The sequence below is a fragment of the Loxodonta africana genome, chromosome 13, assembly GCF_030014295.1.
Source record: "Loxodonta africana isolate mLoxAfr1 chromosome 13, mLoxAfr1.hap2, whole genome shotgun sequence".
NCBI lineage: Eukaryota > Metazoa > Chordata > Mammalia > Proboscidea > Elephantidae > Loxodonta > Loxodonta africana.
The window spans coordinates 68,962,974-68,987,188 of NC_087354.1; the positions used below are offsets into that span (position 1 = coordinate 68,962,974).

At 39.6% G+C, this 24,215-nt stretch overlaps 1 protein-coding gene across 1 annotated transcript in view; it reads left to right on the forward strand.

Moving 5' to 3' along the window:
* The window catches only part of EDNRA (endothelin receptor type A), a 66,398-nt gene that overhangs the window by 10,973 nt on the left and 31,210 nt on the right, over nt 1-24,215 (forward strand). Inside the window, exon 3 of the mRNA XM_003417525.4 lies at nt 23,995-24,122. Coding sequence (XP_003417573.2) covers nt 23,995-24,122 — 128 coding nt within the window. The remainder of the gene's footprint in view (nt 1-23,994; nt 24,123-24,215) is intronic.

The following is a 24,215-nucleotide window of genomic DNA, read 5'->3' on the forward strand; positions in this document are numbered from 1 at the left end:
ATAAATGTTTATTGATACGATTTGATTAGGATCCTTACTGTTAACACTGTAATCAGATTTCTCTGAGAACTTTAAGTGAAGATAATGATAACAATTTGCCAGAGGGATTTTTCATTTACAGACCAGGTGCAGGATATTATCTATAGTCTGCACACATTATTCTCCAAGTTAATCCAATTACTCATCAGATTCCATATGTGATAAGGGCATTGTTTCCATTTCACTGTGTCATTAAGCAAGTAAAAATGGCCCTTCCTCATGTATATGATTATATATTGTCATAACCAAAAATTAAGTTTAGAAGCTATATTCCTGCCTTTTAAGAGAGAGAATGTATCCTTGACTAATATCCCTGCCCCATGTTGGTGTGTTCCATTCCAGCGAGACGTTTCCCGGGAGGCAGCTTTGACCCTGCCTCCTCTCCAGGCACATCTGTCTTCACGCTTTTCCTCTCCCTGTGTCTCCTCCAGCTAACCTGGGTCTCAGTGTATCAAGATGATCCTCCTACCTGAAATGTTTTCACCTCATGCCTCCTCTGACTTGTTTCACTTTGTTCTTCAGATCTCAGCTTAAACATCTCTTTGTCTGGCGAGTATCCATAACCCAGATTGGGTTGGTGCCTCTCCCATGTGCTCCCACTACACCCTCTCATTAACCTTCAAAGTATTTAACACACACTCCGCTCTATTTGCCAAATCATTTGCCTGTCTGCCCTACTAGACTGCAAGTTCCTTGAGGCAAACTGCCATGATTCTCATTTATCATTGTATCCCCAGCATTCAGCACTGTACCCAGCTTTTAGAAGATTTGATGAATGGGTAAAATAGGAAAATATACTGTAAGAAATGTTTTTCTCCCACGCAATTCCAGGTCTTTAGCATTGGAACTCAAGGCAGACTTATTTCTTGAATTTCTACTTTTTTCCTGCAAACCAGGAATGTTTCACAGTCCATAAATCTGAGGAAAACTTATACAAAGGAGAATAACACATAACAGCAGGATCATTTTTCCCCTTTTCCCTTTTGTCTCTAGAGGTCAAGAATTCTTTTCCTATGGTTCAGACATTGTGTTGTTTAGCTAATTTCCACTCTCCCTAATACGTATGACCAATCCAAGGGTTGTGTATAACATGCATTCTTTGAGCATAGTTGCAGTTGAGGTTTTGATTGAAATATTAAACCTACAAGTGATTTGGAATATCAAAATGAACATTCTTATCACAGAAGATTTTATTTGTTCTTCAGAGAATAGGAAATAGGTTGATTTTCTGGCCTTGCCAAAACACACGTACATTGCAAAGATTCATTACATTAACTAGCTGATTGAAGAATGTATATACATAAAAATGGCAGAGCAATAAATTTATTACCCAATTTACTGTGAGTTATAAGGAAGTTTCTGTCTGGAAAGCTTTCAGAGCCCGCTCCCACTCTACATCCCCTCCTGACTTTTCATTTCCTGTGTCTGGGAACCTCATTGCTTTCTCTCATGGTAATGTTAAGTAATTATTCTCATGTGAGGTTACTCCACTAACCCTTAGCATTTGGCTCACAGCAAAGTTATTCTCCTTTCAGTGATGGGGGTGGAAACCATCCATAACTGTAAGATTGTTCCCATGGCTGAGGAGGGAGCAATGGTTTCAGTCCCATTCTTATTAGGAAGGTGTTGAGATGTTAGCAGCTTCATGGCTGGTGCTATTCTTCAGGTCAGCTCCTGGAAGAGTTTGTTGTATTACAAATTTAACATAAAATAATGAAAAAATTTTAGTTTCAAGAAAAGAATTTTCACATCATACACTTTTTTTTTCCACAAATATTGTTCTGATTCCAGCATTCTGATCAATAAAAGCAGATGTTCTAAGATACTTCTCTAGTAGGTACTGCTACGATGTGAGGGTTATTTTATTATTTAAAAAGTTTTTACGGTTAGTATAAAGCAAACAGAAACTCAAATGAAGGGGGATGAGGAATCAAGTTTATTGTCTCTAAAGTTGATTTTAAGACTTGAGGGGCTAAATAAAGAATGTTCTAAGTGATTTTGTCAAAATAAACCTGACATACAGCCAGAAACTCTCCAACTGCCTTCTGGATCTACCACATTCTCTTGGGTAGAATAACTGCTTTCTATAGCTACAATTTTTTGTTTTGAACTAAGTCTGGTTTTTGTAGAAAAAACTGTCTTGGGTTATAAAGTTAATAATTGAAATTAAATTCAGTAATGGAATGGAATGTAAGTATCATTCTGTATTAATTTTTGGCCGCATTTTTTTTTAATTTGAACATCAAAAATTATACAAAGCCACATGCTGTAAGGTGTCATTTAAATTTGGAAGATTTGAAGTCCCAGGTGCTCTTGGGCTCAGAAACCTAAAATCAAATGTACCCTCAGATGAATTTAATATTATTTTTGAATGTACAAATTTGGAGGTCATGCCTCAGAATTTAAACATCTCTAAGAGTGTCATTGACATTGTTTGTCATAATAAGTTTTAAAATGACTTACTTGGGGACTAATATTTATAATGGAAACTAGCCAAATCATGCTTCTTGTAATACTAGTCCAAAACATCAACCCAAACCAAACCTGTTGCCATCAAGTCAATTCCAAATCATAGTGACCCTATAGGACAGAGTAGAACTGCCGTATAGAATTTCCAAGGAGGAGCTGGCGGATTCAAAGTGGCAACCTTTTGGTTAGCAGCCAAATGCTTAACCACAGTGCCACCCAGGCTCTGTCCTAAACACAGGATGCCTATTATTTTAGATCATACTTTATACTAGAAGGCAATGGAGATGGTGAGTGATTGACCCCTTGGTTATATCAAGTCTTTCTTCTCTGTATTTTCTTCATTTATTCATTCAATAAATGTTTATTGAGCTCCTACTATAGTAGACATTGGGGAAATGGCAATGAACAAAACAGGCAAACATCCTTGCCCTCATGGAACTTATTCCAATAGAAGACAATGAGCAAAGTAAATAAATAAATAAATATCTACTATGTGAGATAGGTGCTAAGGAAAAAAGGCAAAATAGGGAAGAGGAACAGGAAGAACAGAAGATATAAATTTTAGAGTGGGTGGCCAAAGAAGGCTAAAACCAGGCGACAGCAAAGTAAAAACTTAAAACAGATGAAGAAGCAAACCATGCTGTTATCTAAGATAATAGCATTCTCACCAGAAACAGCAAACGCAAAGGCCCTGAGGCAGAAATGTGCCTAGAGAGTTAAAGAAACAGCAGTGTGCCATGATGCCTGAGTATAAGAAAGAGGACAGTAACAGATGAGATCACAGGGCTAAGGAGGGTAGGGCAGGAATGCGGCAGAGGCAGACCACATAGGGTCTGTCATGGACTGAATTATATCCCCCCAAAAATGTGTGTATCAATTTGGCTGGGCCATGATTCCCAGTATGGTATGGCTGTCCTCTATTTTGTGATTGTAATTTTATGTTAAAGAGGATTATGGTGGGATTCTAACACCCTTACTAATGTCACCTCCCTGATTCAATGTAAAGGGAGTTTCCCTGGGGTGTGACCTGCACCACCTTTTATCTCACAAGAGATAAAAGGAAAGGGAAGCAAGCAGAGATTGGGAGACCTCAAACCACCAAGAAAGCAGTGCCGGGAGCAGAGCAGGTCCTTTGGCCCCGGGGTCCGTGCATGGAGAAGCTCCTAGTCCAGGGAAAGGTTGATGAAAAGGACTTCCTCCAGAACTGACAGAGAGAGAAAGCCTTCCCCTGGAGCTAACACCCCGAATTTGGACTTTTAGCCTTCTTTACCGTGAAGACAAAAGTTTCTCTTTGTTCAAGCCATCTACTTGTGGTATTTCTGTTATAGCAGCACGAGATGACTAAGACAGGGTCCAACAGTAAAATGACCAGGACACTTTTGAGAGTGAAAAGAGGCACTATCAGTAATTTTGTCTGCACAGTAGGTATAAACCAGGATTGTCATGGATAAACTAGGAAAAATGGTCACCCTACCTGTTATGGGTTGACTTGTGTCCCTCCAAAATATCTGACAACTTGGCTAGGCCATGATTCCCAGTATTGTGTGATTGTCCACTATTTTGTCATCTGGTGTGATTTTCCTATATGTTGTAAATCCTACCTGTATGATGTTAATGAGGCAGGACTCAATCTACAAGATTAGGTTTTATCTTGAGTCGATCTATCTTGAGATATAAAAGTGAGAAGCAAGCAGAGAGACAGGAGCAGAGCATGTCCTTTGGACCTGGGGTCCCTGTGCTGAGAAGCCCCTAGACCAGGAGAAGATTGAGAGAAAGCTTTCCCCTGGAGCTGGTGCCCTAAATTTGGACTTCTAGCCTCCTAAACTGTGAGAGAATAAAATTTTATTTGTTAAAGCCATCAGTTTGTAGTATTTATGTTATAGCAGCACTAGATAACTAAGACAGAAATGCTTCTCAACAGTAGCCAGAAAGTTCTTGTTAAAATGTAAACCAGATTATGTCACTCATCTGTTTATAACCTTCCAAAAGCTTCCTATCTCCCTCAGAAAAAAAGCCAAAAGCTATATTTTATGAAAGGTAGGTAGGTAACGTCTCAGTTATCTATAACAAAAATACCACAAAAGGATGGCTTGAACAAAGAGAAACTTATTCTCTCACAGTGTAGTAGGCTAGAAGTCCAAATTAAGGGCATCAGCTCTAGGAGAAGGCTTTCTTTTTCCGTCAATTCTGGGGGAATGTCCTTGTCATCAATCTTTCCTGTCCTAGGAGCTTCTCAGCACAGGGACCCCAGGTCCAAAGAATGCACTATTCTCCTGGTCTTGTCTCTCAGTGGCATGAGGTCCCCATGTCTCTCTGCTCACTTTTCTATATCTCAAAAGAGATTGACTTAAAACATAATCTATTCTCATAGATTGAGTTCTGCCTCAGTGACATAACTGCCTCATTAATATCATAGAGGCAGGATTTACAACACATAGGAAAATCACATCAGTTGACAAAATAGTGGACAATCACACAATACTGGAAATCATGGCCTACCCAAGTTGACAGATATTTGGGAGGGACACAATTCAACCTATAACAATTTCCTAAACCATTGAAGGAAAAATATTAATCTTAAAATATGTTATACATAACTACATACCATGAGAATAACATTACCTAAAACTTAGTGTTTACACTGTTTCACAGTCATTGGATCCTCACAACAAACCTATGCGGAAATTTTACCTGATTTCTAAAAATGAAGACACTGCGGCACAAGGTGTTTAAATAATTTCTTAAGGTCACACAGCTAGCAAATTGCAGAACCAAGATTTGGATTCAGTCTGATCCCAGAGTTCACGCTATTCATTAAATAAATTGTCATGTTGCTACTCTTTCACAAATCTCATAAGACAGCCTTTTATACTTATTCAGATGTCATCCCTAACACAAAAATATATTTTCAAAGGCTAAGTTCAAAGATGAAAATCATTTCCTCCATTAAATCCAACAACTTTTTTAGTTCCTTATTTAAAACACAAGGAACACATTGTAAAGGAAAATATGTATGAGACAATGATTACTCTCCACGACGGCAGCTATGTTGTAAGTCTTAGAGATTGCCTTGGAACATCTGGTAAACCAAATTTTTGTATTCTGTACTCATTGTTATGTTGGTGAGGCCCACTGGAAGAAGGAAAGCAAAAAAATTTTGTTACAAAAACTGAGAAAAAAGGATGAGTTCTTTGATGGACTGATTGCCTAGATTGCTCATCTGCTCAGAGGATCCTTTTTTTTCCAAATTGGCGTCTCATCCAGTTATCGCTTCAAAGGTTAGGCAGTTTGTTCATGGACATGATACAGAACAATGAAAGTCTATGGCTAGCCTGCATCAGAGGTGGCAAACTTCAGGCTTTATTAATAAAGCTGGATGTTGCATTTCTAGACCTTTCTCCCTAGGGATTTGCCAGATGCACAGGAATTAAAGGGTGAAAGTGAAAGCATAATAGATGACATAAGAGGGTACGTCTTACCTGATCATTAAAAAGAAGCCAAAATCCTCCACCTTAAAAATTAGTATACTTTTTGAGAAATGGTTCCATTAAATCTAAAATTATTCAAATAAGGAGCTTTATTATTTATTCCTAATTTTAAAAAGCAACAAATAAATCAAAGAATATTGTTGAAAATGTCTAAAATCATTGCCAGACTAAATATGAAAGGTAATGGACACTTGTCTCTCTACCAAATGTTGAATTACCCAGCATTTCCCATTCTACGTAAGTTTTATGTCAGTTAAAGCAATTCTGGGCATTGGTGGCCCAGTAGTAGAATTGTTGACTTCCATGCTGAAGAGCCAAGTTCAGTTCCAGCAGATGCATCTCATATGTGCCTACCACTCGTCTGTCAGTAGGGGCTCATGTGTTGCTATGATGCTGAACAGATTTCAGCAGAGCTTCTGAACTAAGACGGCCTGGTGATCTACTTCCACACATCAGTCAGTGAGAACCCTATGGATAATAATAATCCAATCCACAATTGATCATGGGGATGGTGCAAGACCCTGCAGCATTTTGTTCCATGGTGCATCGGGTCACCATGAGTTACAGCCGGCTAACAACAATAACAAAGCAATTCTGCAGAATGTCTGTACAAATAAAACTCTGACTACTGTGAACTTCTAGCTTGAATTAAGACTTAAGGATTAGTTTCATAAAATAAAAATGTCCAGAAAACACCAAACTTTCTCTCTTAAAATGGTACCATTTATGTCATAAATATGGTGATTCTCTACATATTTCTATTGTTACCAATTTTGATTTGCTTATAAAGGTTAAATTTACGGCAACTAGAGCAGCATTACATCCTTTAAGAGCCCTAATGCTTTTCAAATTTTTTAACATTTTATTGAAATATAATATACATAGAGGAAAACGTACATGTCGTGTCTACTCAATTCTCACAGACTGAACAAAACTGTGTAACAAGGGTCAAAAACAGAATGTTACCAGCACCCCCACATTTGTGGTACCAGGATTAGAAAGCAGATGCATTCAATTCTCGTGACTGCTGTAACAGTTACTGCAAAGTGAGACTGAAATGTATTGCCTCACAGTTCTGGAGGCTACAAGTCCACATCCAGGGTCTTGGTAGGGTGCCCTGAATTCAGACAAAACACTGCCCAGTCCTGCACCATCCTCACAGTTATTGCTATGTTTGAGCCCATTGTTCCAGCCACTATATCAATCCATCTCGCCAAGGGTCTTCCTCTTTTTCACTGACTCTCTGCTTTACCAAGCATGATGTCCTTCTCCAGGGACTGGTCCCCCGGATAGCATGTCCAAGGTATGTAAGACAAAGTCTCTCCATCCTCACTTCTAAGGAGCATTCTGGCTATACTTCTTCCAAGACAGATTTGTTTGTTCTTCTGGCAGCCCATGGTATATTCAATATTCTTCATCAGCACCATAATTCGAAGGCATCAATTCTTCTTCAGTCTTTCTTATTTATTGTCCAGCTCTCATATGCATGTGAGGCAATTGAAAATACCATGGTTTGGGTCAGGCACACCTTAATCCTCAAAGTGACATCTTTGCTTTTTAACACTTTCAAGAGGTCTTTTGCAGCAGGTTTGCCCAATGCAATACTTTTGATTTCTTGACTGCTGCTTCCATGGGCATTGATTGTGGATCCAAGTAAAATGAAATCCTTGACAACTTCAATCTTTTCTCCATTTATCATGATGTTTCTAATTGGTCCAGTTGTGAGAATTTTTGTTTTCTTTATGTTGAGGTGTAATCCATACTGAAGACTGTAGTCTTTGATCTCCATCAGTAAGTGCTTCAAATCCTCTTCACTTTTAGCAAGCAAGGTTCTGTCATCTGCATGATGTAGGTTGTTAATGAGTCTTCCCCCAATCCTGGTCCTGTGTTCTTCTTCATATAGTCCAGCTTCTTGAATCATTCACTCAGCATATAGATTGCATAAGCATGGTGATAGGATACAACCCTTATGTACACCTTTCCTGATTTTAAACCATGCAGTATCCCCTTGTTCTGTTCAAACAACTGCCTCTTGGTCTATGTACATGTTCCACGTGAGCACAGTTAAGTGTTCTGGAGTTCCCATTCTTTGGAATATTATCCATAATTTGTTATGACCCACACTGTCCATTAAGGAAATGCAAATCAAAACCACAGTGAAATATCACTACATACCTATCAAAATGGCTAAAATACAAAAATAATACTGACATCAAATTCTCAGCAAGGATACAGAGAAACTGGATAACTCATAAATTGCTAGTGAGAATGTAAAATGGTACACCCACTCTGGAAAAGAGTTTGACAGATTCTTATAAAACTAAATATGAAATTACCATAAGACCCAGCCATTGCGCTCATGGACATTTATCCTAGAAGAATGAAAATTATGTTCACAAAAAAAAAAAAAAACTGTACATGAACATTCATTATTTATAACAGCCAAAACCTGGGAACAACTCAGATGTCCTTCAGTGGGTAAGTGGTTAAACGAACCATTATATCCATACCATGGAATACTACTTGGCAATAAAAAAGCAACAAGCCTTTGATACATGCAACAACTTGAATGATCTCAAGGAAATTATGCTGCGTGAAAAAAGCCAGGTTCAAAAGGTTATATACTGTATGATTCCATTTACATAACATTAAAAAGACAAAATTATAGATATAGGGAACATATTAATGATTGCCAGGGGTTAGGGATGGGCATTCGGGAGAGGGCATATGGTTATAAAAGGACATCACAAAGGATTCTAGTGGTGATGGAACGGTTCTTAATCATTACAAACATACAGAGTGATAAAATTGCATATAACTAAATACACACATATGAGAGCATATAAAATTGGAGAAACCTGAATAATATTGGTGGGTTGGACCAATGTCAAATTAAAAAATCGATTGTACCATTTTGCATTCCCACTGGCATTATATGAGGGTTCCTATTTCTTCACATTCAACTAGCACATTATCATTATTGTCTGGCTTTTTCATTACATCCACTCTAATGGCGTGTAGTGGTATCTCATTGTGGTTTTAATTTGCATTTCTTTAATGGCTGATGATGTTGAGCATTTTTCAGGTCCTTATCAGCTATTTGTTGGACCGATAAGCAACACCCTGATAAACGGAGAAAAGATTGAAGTTGTCGAAAATTTAATTTTGCTTGAATCTACAATCAAAGCCTATTTAAGCAGCAGTCAAGAAATCAAATGACATATTTCATTGGGCAAATCTGCTGCAAAAGACCTCTTGAAAGTGTTAAAAAGCAAAGATATCACTTTGAGGACTAAGGTGCACCTGCACAAGCCATGATGTTTTTCATAGGCGTGCAAAAGCTGGACAATGAAAAAGGAAGACCAAAGAAGAATTGATGCATTTGAATTATGGTGTTGGTCAAGAATATTGTATATACCATGGACTACCAGAAGAATGAAAAAATCTGTCTCGGAAGAAGTACAGCCAGAATGCTCCTTAGAAGCGAGGATGGAGAGACTTCATTTTACGTACTTGGGACGTGTTAGGAGGAATCAGTCTCTAGAGAAGGACATCATGCTTGGTAAAGTAGAGGGTCAGCAAAAAAGAAGAAGACCCTCAAAATGGATTGACACAGTGGCTGCAACAATGGGCTCAAGCATAATAACAACTGTGAGGGTGGCGCAGGACTGGGTAGTGTTTTGTTCTGTTGTACCTAGGGTTACTATGAGTCGGAACCAACCACCTAACAGCAATAATAACAAGTGGCTCTTTGTGTATCTACTTTGGTGAAATGTCTATTTAAATATTTTGCATATTTTTTACTTAGTTTTCCTTTATATTTTTTAGTTATAGGAATTCTTTGTGTATTCTGATTAGAAGTCTTTCATCAGATATAGGATTTGGAATTTTTTTTTTCCCGGTCTGTGGCTTATCTTTTCATTTTCTTAAGGGTGTCTTTTGAAGAGCAAAGTTTTTTTTATTTTGATGAAATTCAGTTTTTCCAATTTTTCTTTTATAGACCATGCTTTTGGTATCAAACCTAAGAAATTTTTGTCTAATCCAAGATCACAAAGATTTTCTCCTGCATTCTCTTCTAATGTTTTATACCTTTAGCTATGATCCATTTGAATTAAATTTTGTGTATGGTATGAGACAATGGTCTAAGCTCACTTTTTGGCACATGAATGTCCAGTTGTCCCAACATCATGTGTGGAAAAGACTATCTATCCTCTCCTCAGTGAGTTGCCCTGACACCTTTGTCAAAATTCAATTGATGATAAACAAAGATTTATTACTGGGCTTTCTTTCCTCTTATGATGATCTAGATGTCTATTGTTATGCCAATACTACCCTGTTTGATTACTGAGCTTTATAGTGAGTTTTGAAATCAAGTATTACATGATCTTACTTTGTTCTTTTTCAAAATTGTTTTGACTGTTTGAGTCCTTCACATTTCTACATAAATTTTAACATCAACTCATTAATTTCCTGGGATTTAGATAGTTTTGTTGAATTAATTTGGGAAGAGTGGCCATCTTAACAATATTGATTCTTCCAACCCATAAACACTTACTTAGATCTCCTTTAATTTCTCTAGGTAATTTCTTTTGTTAGATTTAGTCCTAAGTATTTTATTCTTTTTGATGCTGTTGTGAATGGAATTGTTTTTCTCAGTTTTGTTTTTTGACTTTTAATTGCTGACATACAGAAATGCAGTAATTTGTACATATTGATTTTATATCCTGTGACCTTGCTAAGTTCTTCACCATGGTTTTTGCACCATGATTTTTTTTTTTTTCTGTGAGTGTGTGACAGTGAAGAGCATGATGGTGATTTGTACAGTGTGGCACCACTGCCTTGACTGTGCTAAGGCACCAGGAGTTTGACCCACTATTGCTATCTCACCATCAGTGCAAATGTCAACACAGCGAACAAGGCGATAATGTCTTAGTGTTCTCTTGATCCTGCACACCCATGAAAGGCTCTCAAAGGTCATCAACGGTCCACAAACCACACTTTGAGAACCACTGATGTACATGATATCTAAGCTCTTTCCAAGTCTGAAATTCCACAATTCAAAAAATCCAGCGTAAATGTTGTTTACCAGACTCCAGACTTGTCTTCGTAACATTTGCTTATACAGCTGATTTTCACAGCAGTCAATATTCCTTAGACCATCACTGTAGGTGGAACAAGCTACTAATTCCTTTGAGAGAAATGAAAAATAAACAGAATATAAGCCCTAATTTCAAGGAAATGATACGAGACATCTATATGGGTATTCAAGGGTCTAGGAGAGGAGCCCTGGTGTCATGGTAGGCTAATTACATTAGATCCCAAATTTTTATGTTTTTTGTTCTAAGTGGCACTAAAAATAAACAAAATTCTTGAAGTAGAAAACGAAATTAAAAAAAAAAACAAACGTGTTGCTGTCAAGTCCATTCCGACTCACAGCAATCCTTTAGGACAGAGTAGAACTGCCCTATAGGGTTCCCAAAGAGCTTCTGGTGGATTTGAACTGCCAACTTTTTGGTTAGCAGCTAAGTTTGTAACCATTGTACTACCAGGGTTCCACTTGAAGTACAGATGTGGCATATATTAAATATTAAGACTAGAAATAAAAATAGGTAAAATCTATTGTTCTCGACTAGTACAACTTAATGTTATTTTATTTCCAAATGATAATAAATAAGACAAAGTGATATCAAACTTATTTTTAAAAAAGTTTTAAAGCTTTGATTTTACAGTATTATTTATGACAAACCCTTGACCAGAAGTTTAAAATAGCTACTTACCTAATTTTTTATTTTTTTACATTTTACACGGAGTCAAGATTGGACTTACAACATGATGTTTATAACCCACTGGCCAAACTACTATGTATTTTAGCTTTTCCTTTGAGATAATAAAATGCTATTTATGTATTCAAGGTAAATAAGTAATCTTAGTGCTTATTGTCTGTGGATTCCACAGGTTCTGGCATCCTTGGCCCTTTTGGGTGGAACAAAGGCAAAAGGAAGTAAAACACAGGAGAATCGGAGAGGAATTGGGGAAACAAAATTAAACATAAGATTGAGGCCAGGTTAGGGGTCAATGGAGCTGATAATAGTTTCAGAGAAACTAGTTACAGACTGGAGTTTTAATATGAAAATTATCTCACAATTTAACAGCTGGCAGAGGAGTTCAAAATAATCTAGTTCTAGCCCAACATTTCTAACTTAGCAGGGGAGGGAAATGAGGCCCCAAAATTTCCAATAGGATTAGAGCTGGATGCCAGGATTTCTAACTTTCTCTTTGGTAGGTTCTACCCTTCTCGCTCAGCACTGAATAACATTGGTGGTTTTAATACACCGCACAAGCATTTCCCTAGAACACAGCCAGGCTTCTAAAACTTTAATGGGTGAATTGTTAAAATGCATGTTATTCTTACGTGAATTATCATAACATGACTAGTAACGCAGATATCTTGAGTTTGTCTCTCTAGTGCATGCTAGGGCTCAGCTGTTGGTAGTTGTAAAGATTAATTTTCTAATTAATTTCTGTTAGTAAAAATAACAAATATTTATTATGTTTTTTATATACATATATGCACACACACATTTACCATAAGGTTTCTTACTATAGCGTGTCAGCTTCAACATCAACTGTATTTTTTTCCCCAAAGACACATATGGCATCCTTTACTGCATGCTGCATACCAAATCTTTGCTGAGTCATTGTTTCCATCTCCACACAGTATAATTATGACCACATGACACGATTTACAGTAAAGAACCAACTCAGGTTCTTAAGGAGCTATACATTAAATGATTAAATAAGCTGTATGCTTTCAAATATGCCTTTAGCTTTCCCTTTTTTTTTTTTCTTATCCATCACCACCTTCCTCATAAGTTTTTGGGGGCTACTACCTAAATTTGTACGTGAGGATCTCTGCTAGTTTGCTTTGGATTTTGTTCGTTGTTTGTTTTTGCCTTGCTTTTTTCTTTTAAATAAGTGCTAGCATGTTCTACCATAGAGAAGAGACTGCCAATTAAAATAAATAATAAAACCCTGCCATATGTTTTGGGGCCTTGGGTTACAATGTCCAGGTCAGGGAATCCATTTTCTATAACAAACTATGCTTGCACTTTGTTACAGCAAAATGTACTCCTCTAGCCGTGTATAAGGAGTCCTGGTGGCACAATGGTTAAGTGTGAGGCTGCTAACTGAAAGCTTGGCAGTTCGAACCCACCAGAGGCTCTGTGAGAGTGAAAGACCTGGCAACCTGCTCCCATAAAATTTACAGCCTAGGAAACCCTATGGGACAGTTCTACCCTGTCCTGTAGGGTTGCTATGGGTCAGAACTGACTCGAAGCACACAACGACAACTCACCATGTGAAATCTTTCCTCGATGCAGGAAATGTCCCTGTTCTTTCTTTCCAACATAAATCTTCTCTCTGTTATAAATTAAATCTTAAAGTATTAACAGAGTCATTCAGCGCTAGCCTGTGTAACTTTTATATTGAGTACCTCCCGGGTTCCTGGTTTAAAAAGTTTTGTTCTCGTCCATCCAATGATCCTTTGGTTTTATACATGCAAAAAATTACAAGGTTTAAGTCCCTGGCTTTGACATTGGCATCTTTATAATGGAGTTATTTCTTTTTTTCCCAGCCTTCAGGTGAGTGGGACTCTCAGAAATGATAAGCCCATATCCTGGGTAAATAATCTTTCCTCTAAGGATAAAACATTCATGACTCTGGAACTCTGGTTGAGAAAAAAAAAAAGTATTTTTCCTTTTTTTTTTCTCCTCCCCACCTGATTGTTATTAACATCTATGTATTTCAGGATCTAAAATGTAGGACCTCAGCAGAAACTGAAACACTGAATATTCAATAGTGAAAGAGGTGGGTAGCAAGTAGTAACAACCTTCCCATCTTTTGCCGTCTGAGTCCAGAGTAGCAAGAAGCAATTCTTCAAAATCCGTTTCTTGTAAGAATTAACATTTACAGTTTGCTGTGGGCCAGGCCCTGTTCTAATTGCATGTATTTATTCATTTAATCCTCACATCAACCATACGACATTTAAAAAAGAAAATGAAACCCATTGTCAAATTCAGACTCATAGTGACTATTATGAATTGAATTGTGTCCCCCAAAAACGTATGTCAACTTGGCTAGACCATGATTCCCAGTATTATGTGATTGTCCACCATTTTATCATCTGATATGATTTTCCTGTGTGTTATAAATCCTACCTCTATGAGTTGGAATCTACTCGAAGGCAACAAGTTTTTTTTAATTTTATTTTTTGGTATGTTGTTAATGAGGCAGGATTAGAGGCAATTATGCTAATGAGGCAGGACTCAATCTACATGATTAGATTGAATCTTGAGTCAACTCTTGAGCTATAAAAGAGAGAAGCAAGCAGAGAGAGAGAGGGGAAGGGGACTTCATTCTACCAAGAAACAAAAGCCAGGAGCAGAGTGCGTCCTTTGGACCCAGGGTTGCAGCACTGAGAAGCTCCTAGACAAGGACCTTCTGCCAGAACCAACAGAGAGAAAAAGGATTCCCCTGGAGCTATTGCCCTGAATTTGGACTTCTAGCCTCCAAGACCATGAGGGAATAAACTTCTTTTTGTTAAAGCCACCCACTTGTGGTATTTCTGTTATAGCAGCACTACATAACTAAGGCAGAGACTCTGTAGGAGAGAGTAGAACTGCCCCATAGGGTTTACAAGGCTGGAGTCTTTATGGAAACAGACCGCTACATCCTTCTACCTCAAAGCAATTGGTGGGTTCTAACCACCGACCTTTTGGTTAGTAGCCAAGTGCTTTAACCACTGTACCACCAGGTCTCCTACCATATGACATAGGTGCTATTTTATTGCCAGTTTTCACTGAGGGACTGTTAACTTGTCAAAGTCATGCTAGGGGACAAAGCTGGGAGGTGAGCCCTGCAGCTGGGTTCCAGAGCCTGTTCTTCACTACAGAGGAGCATCTAAGGAAAATAGCACCTGTGACAAGCATTGAAGTTGTGCCCGGCAGAGCTGTGATGAGCACCCGGGGCAATCTCTAAGTCTCGCCCCCTCCACCCACCAATTTCAAGATAAATAGACATTGATAGCTGTGATGGTGTCGAGCCAGCAGAAACACCTTCCCCTGTCTTATCTGGCTGCCTCAGCCAGCACCGTTCATATTTGTGGTGCCTTGGACTGTCATTCTGTACCTTCTGATGCCCCTTTGGATTTGCACCCGGGGGCAAATGCCTTCCTGTCCCCCCCCAGCTATACCTCTTCTTCACCATTAGACTACACAGCCTCTTCCTTCTATTGCGCTCCCCTCCCACAGAATGTTGCTTAGAGGTTTTGTTGTTGTTGTTGGTTGCCATTGAGTTGGCTCCAACTCATGGCAACCTTACGTATAAGAGAACAAAAATTTGCATGGTCCTGAGTCATCTTTATGGTTGTTGGTATGTTTGAGTCCATTTCTGTGTCCATTAGGGCTATTTTTAGGACCCATTATTTTGGTTCCCATCTTTTGGCAATAAGTTCCTTGAGAATGGGATCCTTTGCCCTTGTGGGACCCACCACCACCCCAGCATCTAATGATTTGGATAATCCCTCCTTCACAATCTCTTTGGGAAAACAGGACAAAACATAGAGATTGAGAACCATAGGTCCTTAAAATTGCTCCCATTCCCTGATACTTACTGTCTACCAGAGGTCCCTGGGTAGTGCACACAGTTTGTGATTGCCTACTAACCTGAAGGTTGGTGGTTCAAACCCATCCAGCAGCTCCATGGCAGAAAGGCCTGACAATCCGCTTCCATTCAGTTTAAGCCAAGAAAACCCTATGCAGCAGTTCTACTCTGTAACTCATGGATTCACCACGAGTCAGAAGTGATTGGGCAGCAACAGGTTTGGTTTGGGCTGGTATACTGTCTGCTGAGCCATTTATATGGATTGTCTCTTCCATTGTCACAAGGTAGGTACCACAACTCCTAGTTTTATAGACGCGGAAATCAAGAAGCAGAGAAGTTAGTCAACGTGCCAAGGTCACACTGTTGGGAAAAAGCAGAGCTCAGATTTAGTTCACCCCGGGGAGTCAGACTTCAGGGCCCATGCTCTTCACTACGATGACAAGTCATTTGCTGTAATTAGAGGGACTGCTGCTCCATGGCCCAGGTCACTGAGGGCACCCAGCGCCAATGTCCGTCAGGAATATTTATGGTGTGACTGCTCTGCTTTGCATTTGCCATATGCTCCAAATTCTTGGACTAGTCAGGGGCACGAGGCTCATCAAAAGAGTAAGTGTATAGATAGGGTGGAAGCCACAAATTTGTATTACATTTCTATGAAAGGTTTGTCTCAATCCTGAAGCAATTAAAGCAGAATGGATGGGCTAAAGCGTTCTCAGTCACGCAAAGTCATTTATTTATTTTGAGCCCATTGTTGCATTTATTTTACGGTATCCGCTTTGATATCTGCAATAGCCAAAGAGCATGTTTTCATTAAAGGCATGTCCTGGGCACCACAGTATTATAATCATCTGGCCTGTGTTGTTGCAGGATGTTTTTGTTTACTGCTGACTCGACTATGTGCAACTTCCACATGCCAACCTCTCCCCTAGCAAGAAAGAAAAGCTCAGAACCTCACTTTTTGAAGACTAATACCTGGTCGGTCATGTCCAATTCCAAGTGATCCTATAATAATTCATGTGAGAGGACAGGAACACTTTATTTGCTTTGATGTTTTTCAGCTCTCACATGCTGTATTCATAAATCCCTCACTCCTGTCTAGGATGGGTGGAGTAAGATGAAGGGGAAGAGGAGCATCACCGAATGAGGTGGAAGGAAAATTAGCTCGAAGAAAAGTGCCACTAGTTTTATTTGTACCATTTTAAGAAGCCACGGCGATATCAAAAATAAAGTCTAAGTAGTGGGATTAAATGGCAGGAGGTATTAGCATCAGGAATGAATAAAGGGAAGTAAATTCGTTTACATTATCCTTTCTTTTCATTAAGGCTCACATAAATGGTACATTTCAGTTTATGATTACAAATTATAGCAAGGTCTCAAAATAATAACTACCACTTGCATGGTGTACATTCCATTTGCAGAATTATTTCATTTGCATTGTCCCGTGTGAGTGTCCCAAATGGTAGCCATACCATGGTGGCAGGTATGAGTACCACTCCCATTTAACAACGAAGGAGACAGACTCAGAGTGGGTAAGTAGCTTGCCCAAGGCCACCTAGTAACACGTAAATTTTGTACTGGAACCTAAAAAAAAGTGGCTGTTGAGTCAACTCCAACTCATGGCAACCTCGTGTGTATCAAACTGTGTTCTGTGTAGTTTTCACTGGCTGATTTTTCAGAAGCAGATCACCGTGCCTTTCTTCCAAGGCTCCTCTGGGTGGACTCCAACCTCCAACCTTCTGGTTAGTAACCCAGCACAGTGAACCTAAGTCTTATGAATTCACAACCCAATTTGAATATAAGGGAAAAGCAGCTTTATAAGACCAAGCTGGTGAGGCTTAAGACGTTTGGGCTACACTTAGAGTTATTGAACTGTACCTTTGTATACGTTGTATGCTGGTGCCTTTAGGGATTCTGGCGGGAGAGGGGAATGGAGTGAAGGCTACATGGCCCCAGACCATTACGTTTTTTTATTTCTTACATCCATATTGAGTACTTTTTCCTGCTTCTCCCTCACTATCTGGCTGTCAGCTAGCACTTTTTGCTGATCATGGGGCGTCTACAGCAGTGGCCTCAAAGAATGGCTGGTGAACCAGCAACAGTAGTATCACCTGGGAACTTACTAGAAATGCAAATTTCGGGCTTTACCCTTGACCTATGGATCAGAAACTCTGGGGTGGGGCCCCGAGTCGGTGTTTTTAACGACCCTCGTCTCCCAGGTGATTCTGATGCTGCCAAAGTTTAGAATCGTTGTCCGAGGGCAGTGTTTCTCAGCCTTGGGTGTGCCCTGGAATCACCTGGGGAGACTTAGAAATACCAGTGCCACGGCCTCACCCCCGAAGATTCTGATCTAACTGGTCTAGGGCAGGGTTTCTCAGTTTCAGCACTATTGATATTTTGGGCTGGATAAGTCTTTGTTGCGAGGAGCTATCCCGTGCACTGTAAGATGTTTAGCAGCATCCCTGGCCTCTACCCACCAGATGCTAGTAGAACTCCAACTCCCCATCCCCCCGAACTACCACCAGTTGTGACAACCAAAAATGCCTCCAAACACAAAACCAAACCAGTTGCTGTCTGAGTAGAACGGTGCTCCACAAGAGTTTCCAATGTCTGTAATCTTCTTTGAATGTGCGATGGGCTAAAGAACAATAGAAGGTAAGTTTAATGGCATTGAGTGTAAAGTAAGAGTGAATCAAACTGTGGTAAAGACTCAGGCCATTTGCCTGTGAATAAAGTACATGCACTTCAGGGCATAAATTTTATATCAAACATCTTGTTCCTTAAATTCTTGCTCAGTTTCTGGTTGTGAGTTATGTTCCAGAGCACTGACATAAACAGGTGCATCTTGTGCCAAATATAGTGGTGGATGTAGATTTTGCTTTTGGATCTACCAAAAACCAGTCTTCATAAGGTAGATTCTGACTCATGGTGACTCCATGTGTATCAGAGTAGAACTGTGTCCCACAGGGTTTTCAGTGGCTGACTTTTTGGAAATAGATCACCAGGCCTTCCTTCCGAGGTACCTCTGGCTGGACTGAAACCACACGCCAACCTTTTGGTTAGCACCTGAGGGCCTTAACCATTTGCACACCAAAGGACTCTTGCTTTGGGGTCTAAACCCTGTTGCCATCGAGTTGACCCTGACTCATAGCAGCCCTGTAGGATCTAGCCATCCTAAAAACAGGGAGTCCTCAAGTGTGCTTATCAATGCACCGTGTGGTTGTTGTTGATGTTAGCTGCGGTTGAGTCAGTTCTGACTTATGGCAACCCAATGTGTGCAGAGTAGAACAGCTCCGTAGGGTTTTCAAGGCTGTGACGTTTCAGAAGCAGATCACCAGGCCTATCTTCTGCGATGCCTCTGGGTGGGTTCAAACCTCCAACCTTTTGGCTATAGTCAAGCATTAAACCCTTTGGACCAGCCAGGGACTCTGTATCATATGCTACAAGTTCTTAAGTAAATCAGACTTTGAATGATTAAAAACTTCAGCCTGTCAATTTTATGATGTTGATTTTGACATAATCCAAATCTGCCACACAATTAACAGAATTCTTACATGACTTTGTGCCATTTAGAAGTTCTTTAGTTTTCAGCCGGTAATCAGGGACTATAGGGTCGCTATGAGTCGGAATCGACTCAGCACCAACAGGTTTGGTTTTGGTTTGAGCCAGGGACTTTAACTAGACCACCATTTAGAAAAAAATCCCCTCATCTAGAGCAAAGGCAAGTGTCCTTCGGTAAAATCTGTGCTCAGCAGCTTATGCTCTTTTGTCACAGTGATTGCTTCTGTGGTGTTCTTATGTTATCCCTTGAGAAAGAAAAGCGTGTTAAGCACTGTGGTCTAAATACACCACAGGATGTGCGTCACCTCCAAGTGCCTGCTGTGTGGTTCTTAGCAGGCTGGGAAGTCTCCTCCCAGCCCAAAGCAAGATGTCTGCCTGCGAAGAGTCGGCGGCAGCCCTGCTTCAACCTAGACTCCTACTTCCTCAAACAGCTAAATGACAGGTGCATTGTTTTTCCCAACATAAAGAGTAGAAATACTACTTTGGGATACTGAGGAACAATTTTTAAATTGAAAATAAATTACATGATGAACGTGTTTCCATGGCAAAATCAGTACAATCTAATTTCAAAGTATGAAAATATTAGTGAGCTGTAGTCATTAATTCATTCAACACCTACTATGTGATGGGGCTTGTGTGATGTCCTTGGTGGTCATAAATATGAGGGTTACATAGCATAGACCTGTTAAGGGGTGACTACTCCAAACAAGCAGCCAGATTAACCCTTCGAATCGATTCAACCTATCATTTTGTCAAACTGGTTTGGTTTTCCTTCCATTGAATTGATAGTGACACTAATGAAACCAACTAGTTCTTTTGCCATGGTCTCGATATTACCTTGTGAGGCAGTGGTGGGTCAGTGGTAGAGTTCTCACCCTCCACGTGACAGACCTGGGTTCAATTCCTGGCCAATGAACCTCACGAACAGTCACCCCGGTCTGTCAGTGGAGGCTCGTGTGTTGCTGTGATTCTAAACAGGTTTCAGCAGAGCTTCCAGACTAAGATGGGCTAGGAAGAAAAGCCTGGCAGCCTACTTCTGAAAATCAGCCATTGAAAACTCTGTGAATCACAACGGTCCCTTCTGCAATTAGTCATGGGGATGACGCAGGACCGGGCAGCATTTCGTTCCATTGTGCACGGGTTTGCCGTGAGTCAGGGTCAGACTCGATGGCAGCTAACAGCAGCAGATGTTATCCTAAACAGTTACTTATCTTTTCTTATTCTAGTCTGAATTGTTCCACCAACGTATTTTTTTCAAGAATTAAAGACTTTTAATCAGACAATAGAACAGCTTCCCAGAAAATTACCCTAGGGGGAAAAAAAGCACAATAGACTGTCAAAAGGGATTATTTCCATATGTTCCCATTTAATTTAAAAAAAAAAGAAAAAAAAGGATACGTTTTTAGGTGTATAGGGAGTTTTCTGGAAGAAAATACAACTAATAGTGTTTGCCTTTGGGTAGGGAGTTTAGGGGCCTCAATTGGAATGGGGACTTATTTTCATTAGATAAATTTTTGTACAGTTTTTTTTTTTTTAACCATTTTATATATCGTATTTTCATTTTTTAAATGTCAGTAAATAACAGGAAGTACGCATCCCCGATAGTCTTCCAGAACATCAAAATGCCTTCTCTAAGTAAAAGAAAAAGAGATGAGCTATCCACTCCACCGCTATGGTACCCCCTCCTTTTTCCTGTGTTTCCTTGCTAAACTAGAGGGAACGAAAACAAGCCTTTGAACCTAGGATTGCTCCAACATTGTTCTATTAGAGAGTAAGAAGCAGGTTCTACTTTAGGTTGGGTACAGAATCCCTGGGTAGTATAAACAGTTCAGCACTTGGCTGTTAACTAAAATGTTGTCGGTTCAAATCCACCCAGAGATGTCTTGGAAGAAGGTCCTGGTGATTTACTTCCAAAAGATCACAGGCATTAAAAACCCTGTGGAGCAGTTCTACCTGGCACACACGGGGCTGCCATGAGTCAGAATCAACTCTGTGGTAACCGGTTTAGGTTTTTTGCTTTGTTTTAAGATTGGGTTGTTAATAATAGTCTCTCTGAGGAAGCTACATTTAACCAGAAAGGCAAGGAGAGGAAAATAATTGAGTCCAGGCAGGGCCCTAATTTTCCCCTGGCAGTATTGGGACAGTTACCATCCACATGTTCTCTCAGAATGAAGTAGCTGCAGATAAGGGAAGTGTGTCGTTATTGTTAGGTGCCACAGAGTTGGTTCCAACTCATAGCTACCCTATGTACCATAGAACAAAACACTGCCCAGTCGTGTGCCATCCTCACAATGTTGTTATTGCTTGAGCCCATTGTTGCAGCCACCGTGTCTGTCCAACTCCTTGAGAGTCTTCCTCTTTTTTACTGATCCTCTACTTTACCAAGCATAATGTCCTTCCCCAGGAACTGATCCCTCCTGATAGCATGCCCAGATTATGTGAGACCTAGTCTTGCCATCCTTGCTTCTAAGGAGCATTCTGGCTGTACTGCTTCCAAGACAGATTTTTTCTTTCTTTTGGCAGTCCACAGTAGATTCAATACTCTTCACCAACACCATAATTCAAAAACGAATTAAGGAAAGTATACACAGTGATAATACCTAAAAATTTCCTCCAGTGATTTCTTTCATAATGCTTTGACTGTAATTGCCAAGAAGAATGAATGCTCACTCCTGGGGGAAAAATGATAACAAGAAAAAAACACATTAGTGCCAAAGAAAGACAATTCCGTGATCATTTTGTTGCCCACCTCTTTCATGAAGTCTTTCCTTTCTGCCCTTCCTTTATACCTAGCCCTTGTTAAAAGTTTAAGGGAGTTTGAAAAAAGGAAAAACTTCAGTTGCAATTGAAAGAGCCTGAAACAATACATACTCGGTTGTGGTTTTTCTGGATCATCTTCCTAGCACTTGTCACTTAGATCTTCCCAAGATATCAGCTTTATCAAGCAAGAAACAGCCTTTGTTTTCTCTCCTTGTTGAATGTGTGAATTGGGAAACCCGTCCGCGTGGATTTCAGAATCTCCTGGTCTTGGAGAGTGAGCCAACAATAACAGCTCAATCATTCCGAAGCGTATCTCATAACAATCCCTGCACATTTTAAATACATCTCTGTGCTCTTTAGTGGAGAACTACATTTCAGTACCCAAAGGCCAAACTCTTACTCTATAAAAAAGCAGTTTTCAGGTTTTCTTGTCTTTATTATAGAGAGTGATTCATCCCAGATATACTGTTTTATGTCTTTACTTGCATCAAGCATTAGGAACCAATAGTCAACAATGATAACATTGTTAGCTTCATGGACACTGTCAAAGCTCAGTGCAGTGTTTCTGCGAAGAGCCTCGCAGTTGTCCTTGGAAAACATTTTATGTGGAAATTCTGGGAAGACACCACCCGAGAGTGGTTTTAGTGAACCAAAGAAGAGAACAGAGGCAGGATTGGGTTGAAGAAAAAGATCCTTTTAGAAAACTACTCAGAAGAAAGGAAAATATATATGAAAATTAAAAAGAAAGAACTTCTGAAACTAGGCCATATAAGGTCTTAGCCATGAAAATAGAATGAGAAACCCATGCTACTAAATTCTCAGAACGCCAAAGTTCTAATTTTGTTCTATGAAGTACCTCTTTCAATGGACTTATGTTGATGATAATACTCTCCATGACATTTGTTAGAAATATAAATCCACAAATCAAACTTCACATAACCTTTTAGAAATGGTACAACAGGAATTCAAAGCTCGACTTGGAGTTACTATGGCAAACGGTACTTTGCAAAAAAAAAAGACAAGTTCAAGTCAAGATAGTGGTATAGCCTTCCCTGTTAAAGTGAGTAAGTAAATTCTTGAGTCATTAAGCAAAAACTAGAAAGGAAATCAAGACTGTCTTTACTCTTGAAAAGGACCTATCTGTTCAGCAGGGACTCCCCTCACCCTTTTAGACAGCCCATGCTCTTAGTACAATACCTAATGAGATAAGTATGAGCGACTCACAGGGGACAGTTTGTAGTTGTTATTTTCTTGCTATTTGCCACAGCCACTAGAGAGTGTCCATCTTTTCCTTTGAATAAAACAAACAAAAAAAACCATTGGGGTCCAGTCAATTCCAGCTCATAGCGACGCTATAAGACAGAGTAGAACTGCCCCATAGGGTTTCCAAGGAGCAGCTGGTGGATTCAAACCGCTGACCTTTTGGTTAGCAGCCGAGTTCTTACCACTGTGCCACCAGAACAAAGATTTTAAATTGTTATCATGGAAGAATAGGTTTTTCTGCAAATGCTAGAAAAAGGTCACAGTAACTCCTTTTTTCTGTGTGAAGCCTGGGCCTAAACAAAAAGTCCTGGTGTTAACCACCAGGCAAAGTCAGTACACCCTGAACCACTACACTCTTCCGGTATTCCCCATAACCTCGTTCATTGTTTTAGCTGCTTCTCAGGAGGTAACATAACCTCCCAATGCCCCTAGTTGAAAATGACTTGCTTTACTCATTGTTTGGTAAGAATTGATAAGAGATGACTGACTGCTTCTTGGTTAAACAGTCACCCAAAAGGCAAAACTTTTGCTACTCTTTGAAAAGTGATTGTATTTGTCATTCACAGTATCTTTCCAGACCAAAGAATTACTGAGGCTTTCAATTTTGAAAAAGATAATAACCCCATTGCTACCCCAGGAACAGGAAAGTATAAAGAAAAATAAAACTTTGAAGTTTAGAAGCGTGACTGAAAATAAAGTGTCCACGTATCCCATGCCAGCTCTGCCATTTCTGACCACTGTGTCTCCTTTTTTCCAGCTGCTGGCTGGACGCTGGCCTTTTGACCACAATGACTTTGGCGTATTTCTTTGCAAGCTGTTCCCCTTTTTGCAGAAGTCCTCAGTGGGGATCACCGTCCTCAATCTCTGTGCTCTTAGCGTCGACAGGTAATGTGGTTTTTTTCTTTACTCTCTTGTCTAGTTTAGAAAAAGCTGTTTTCTTCCAAAAGAAGTCAAGAAGCCTTGAGAGTTGGTCCCCAG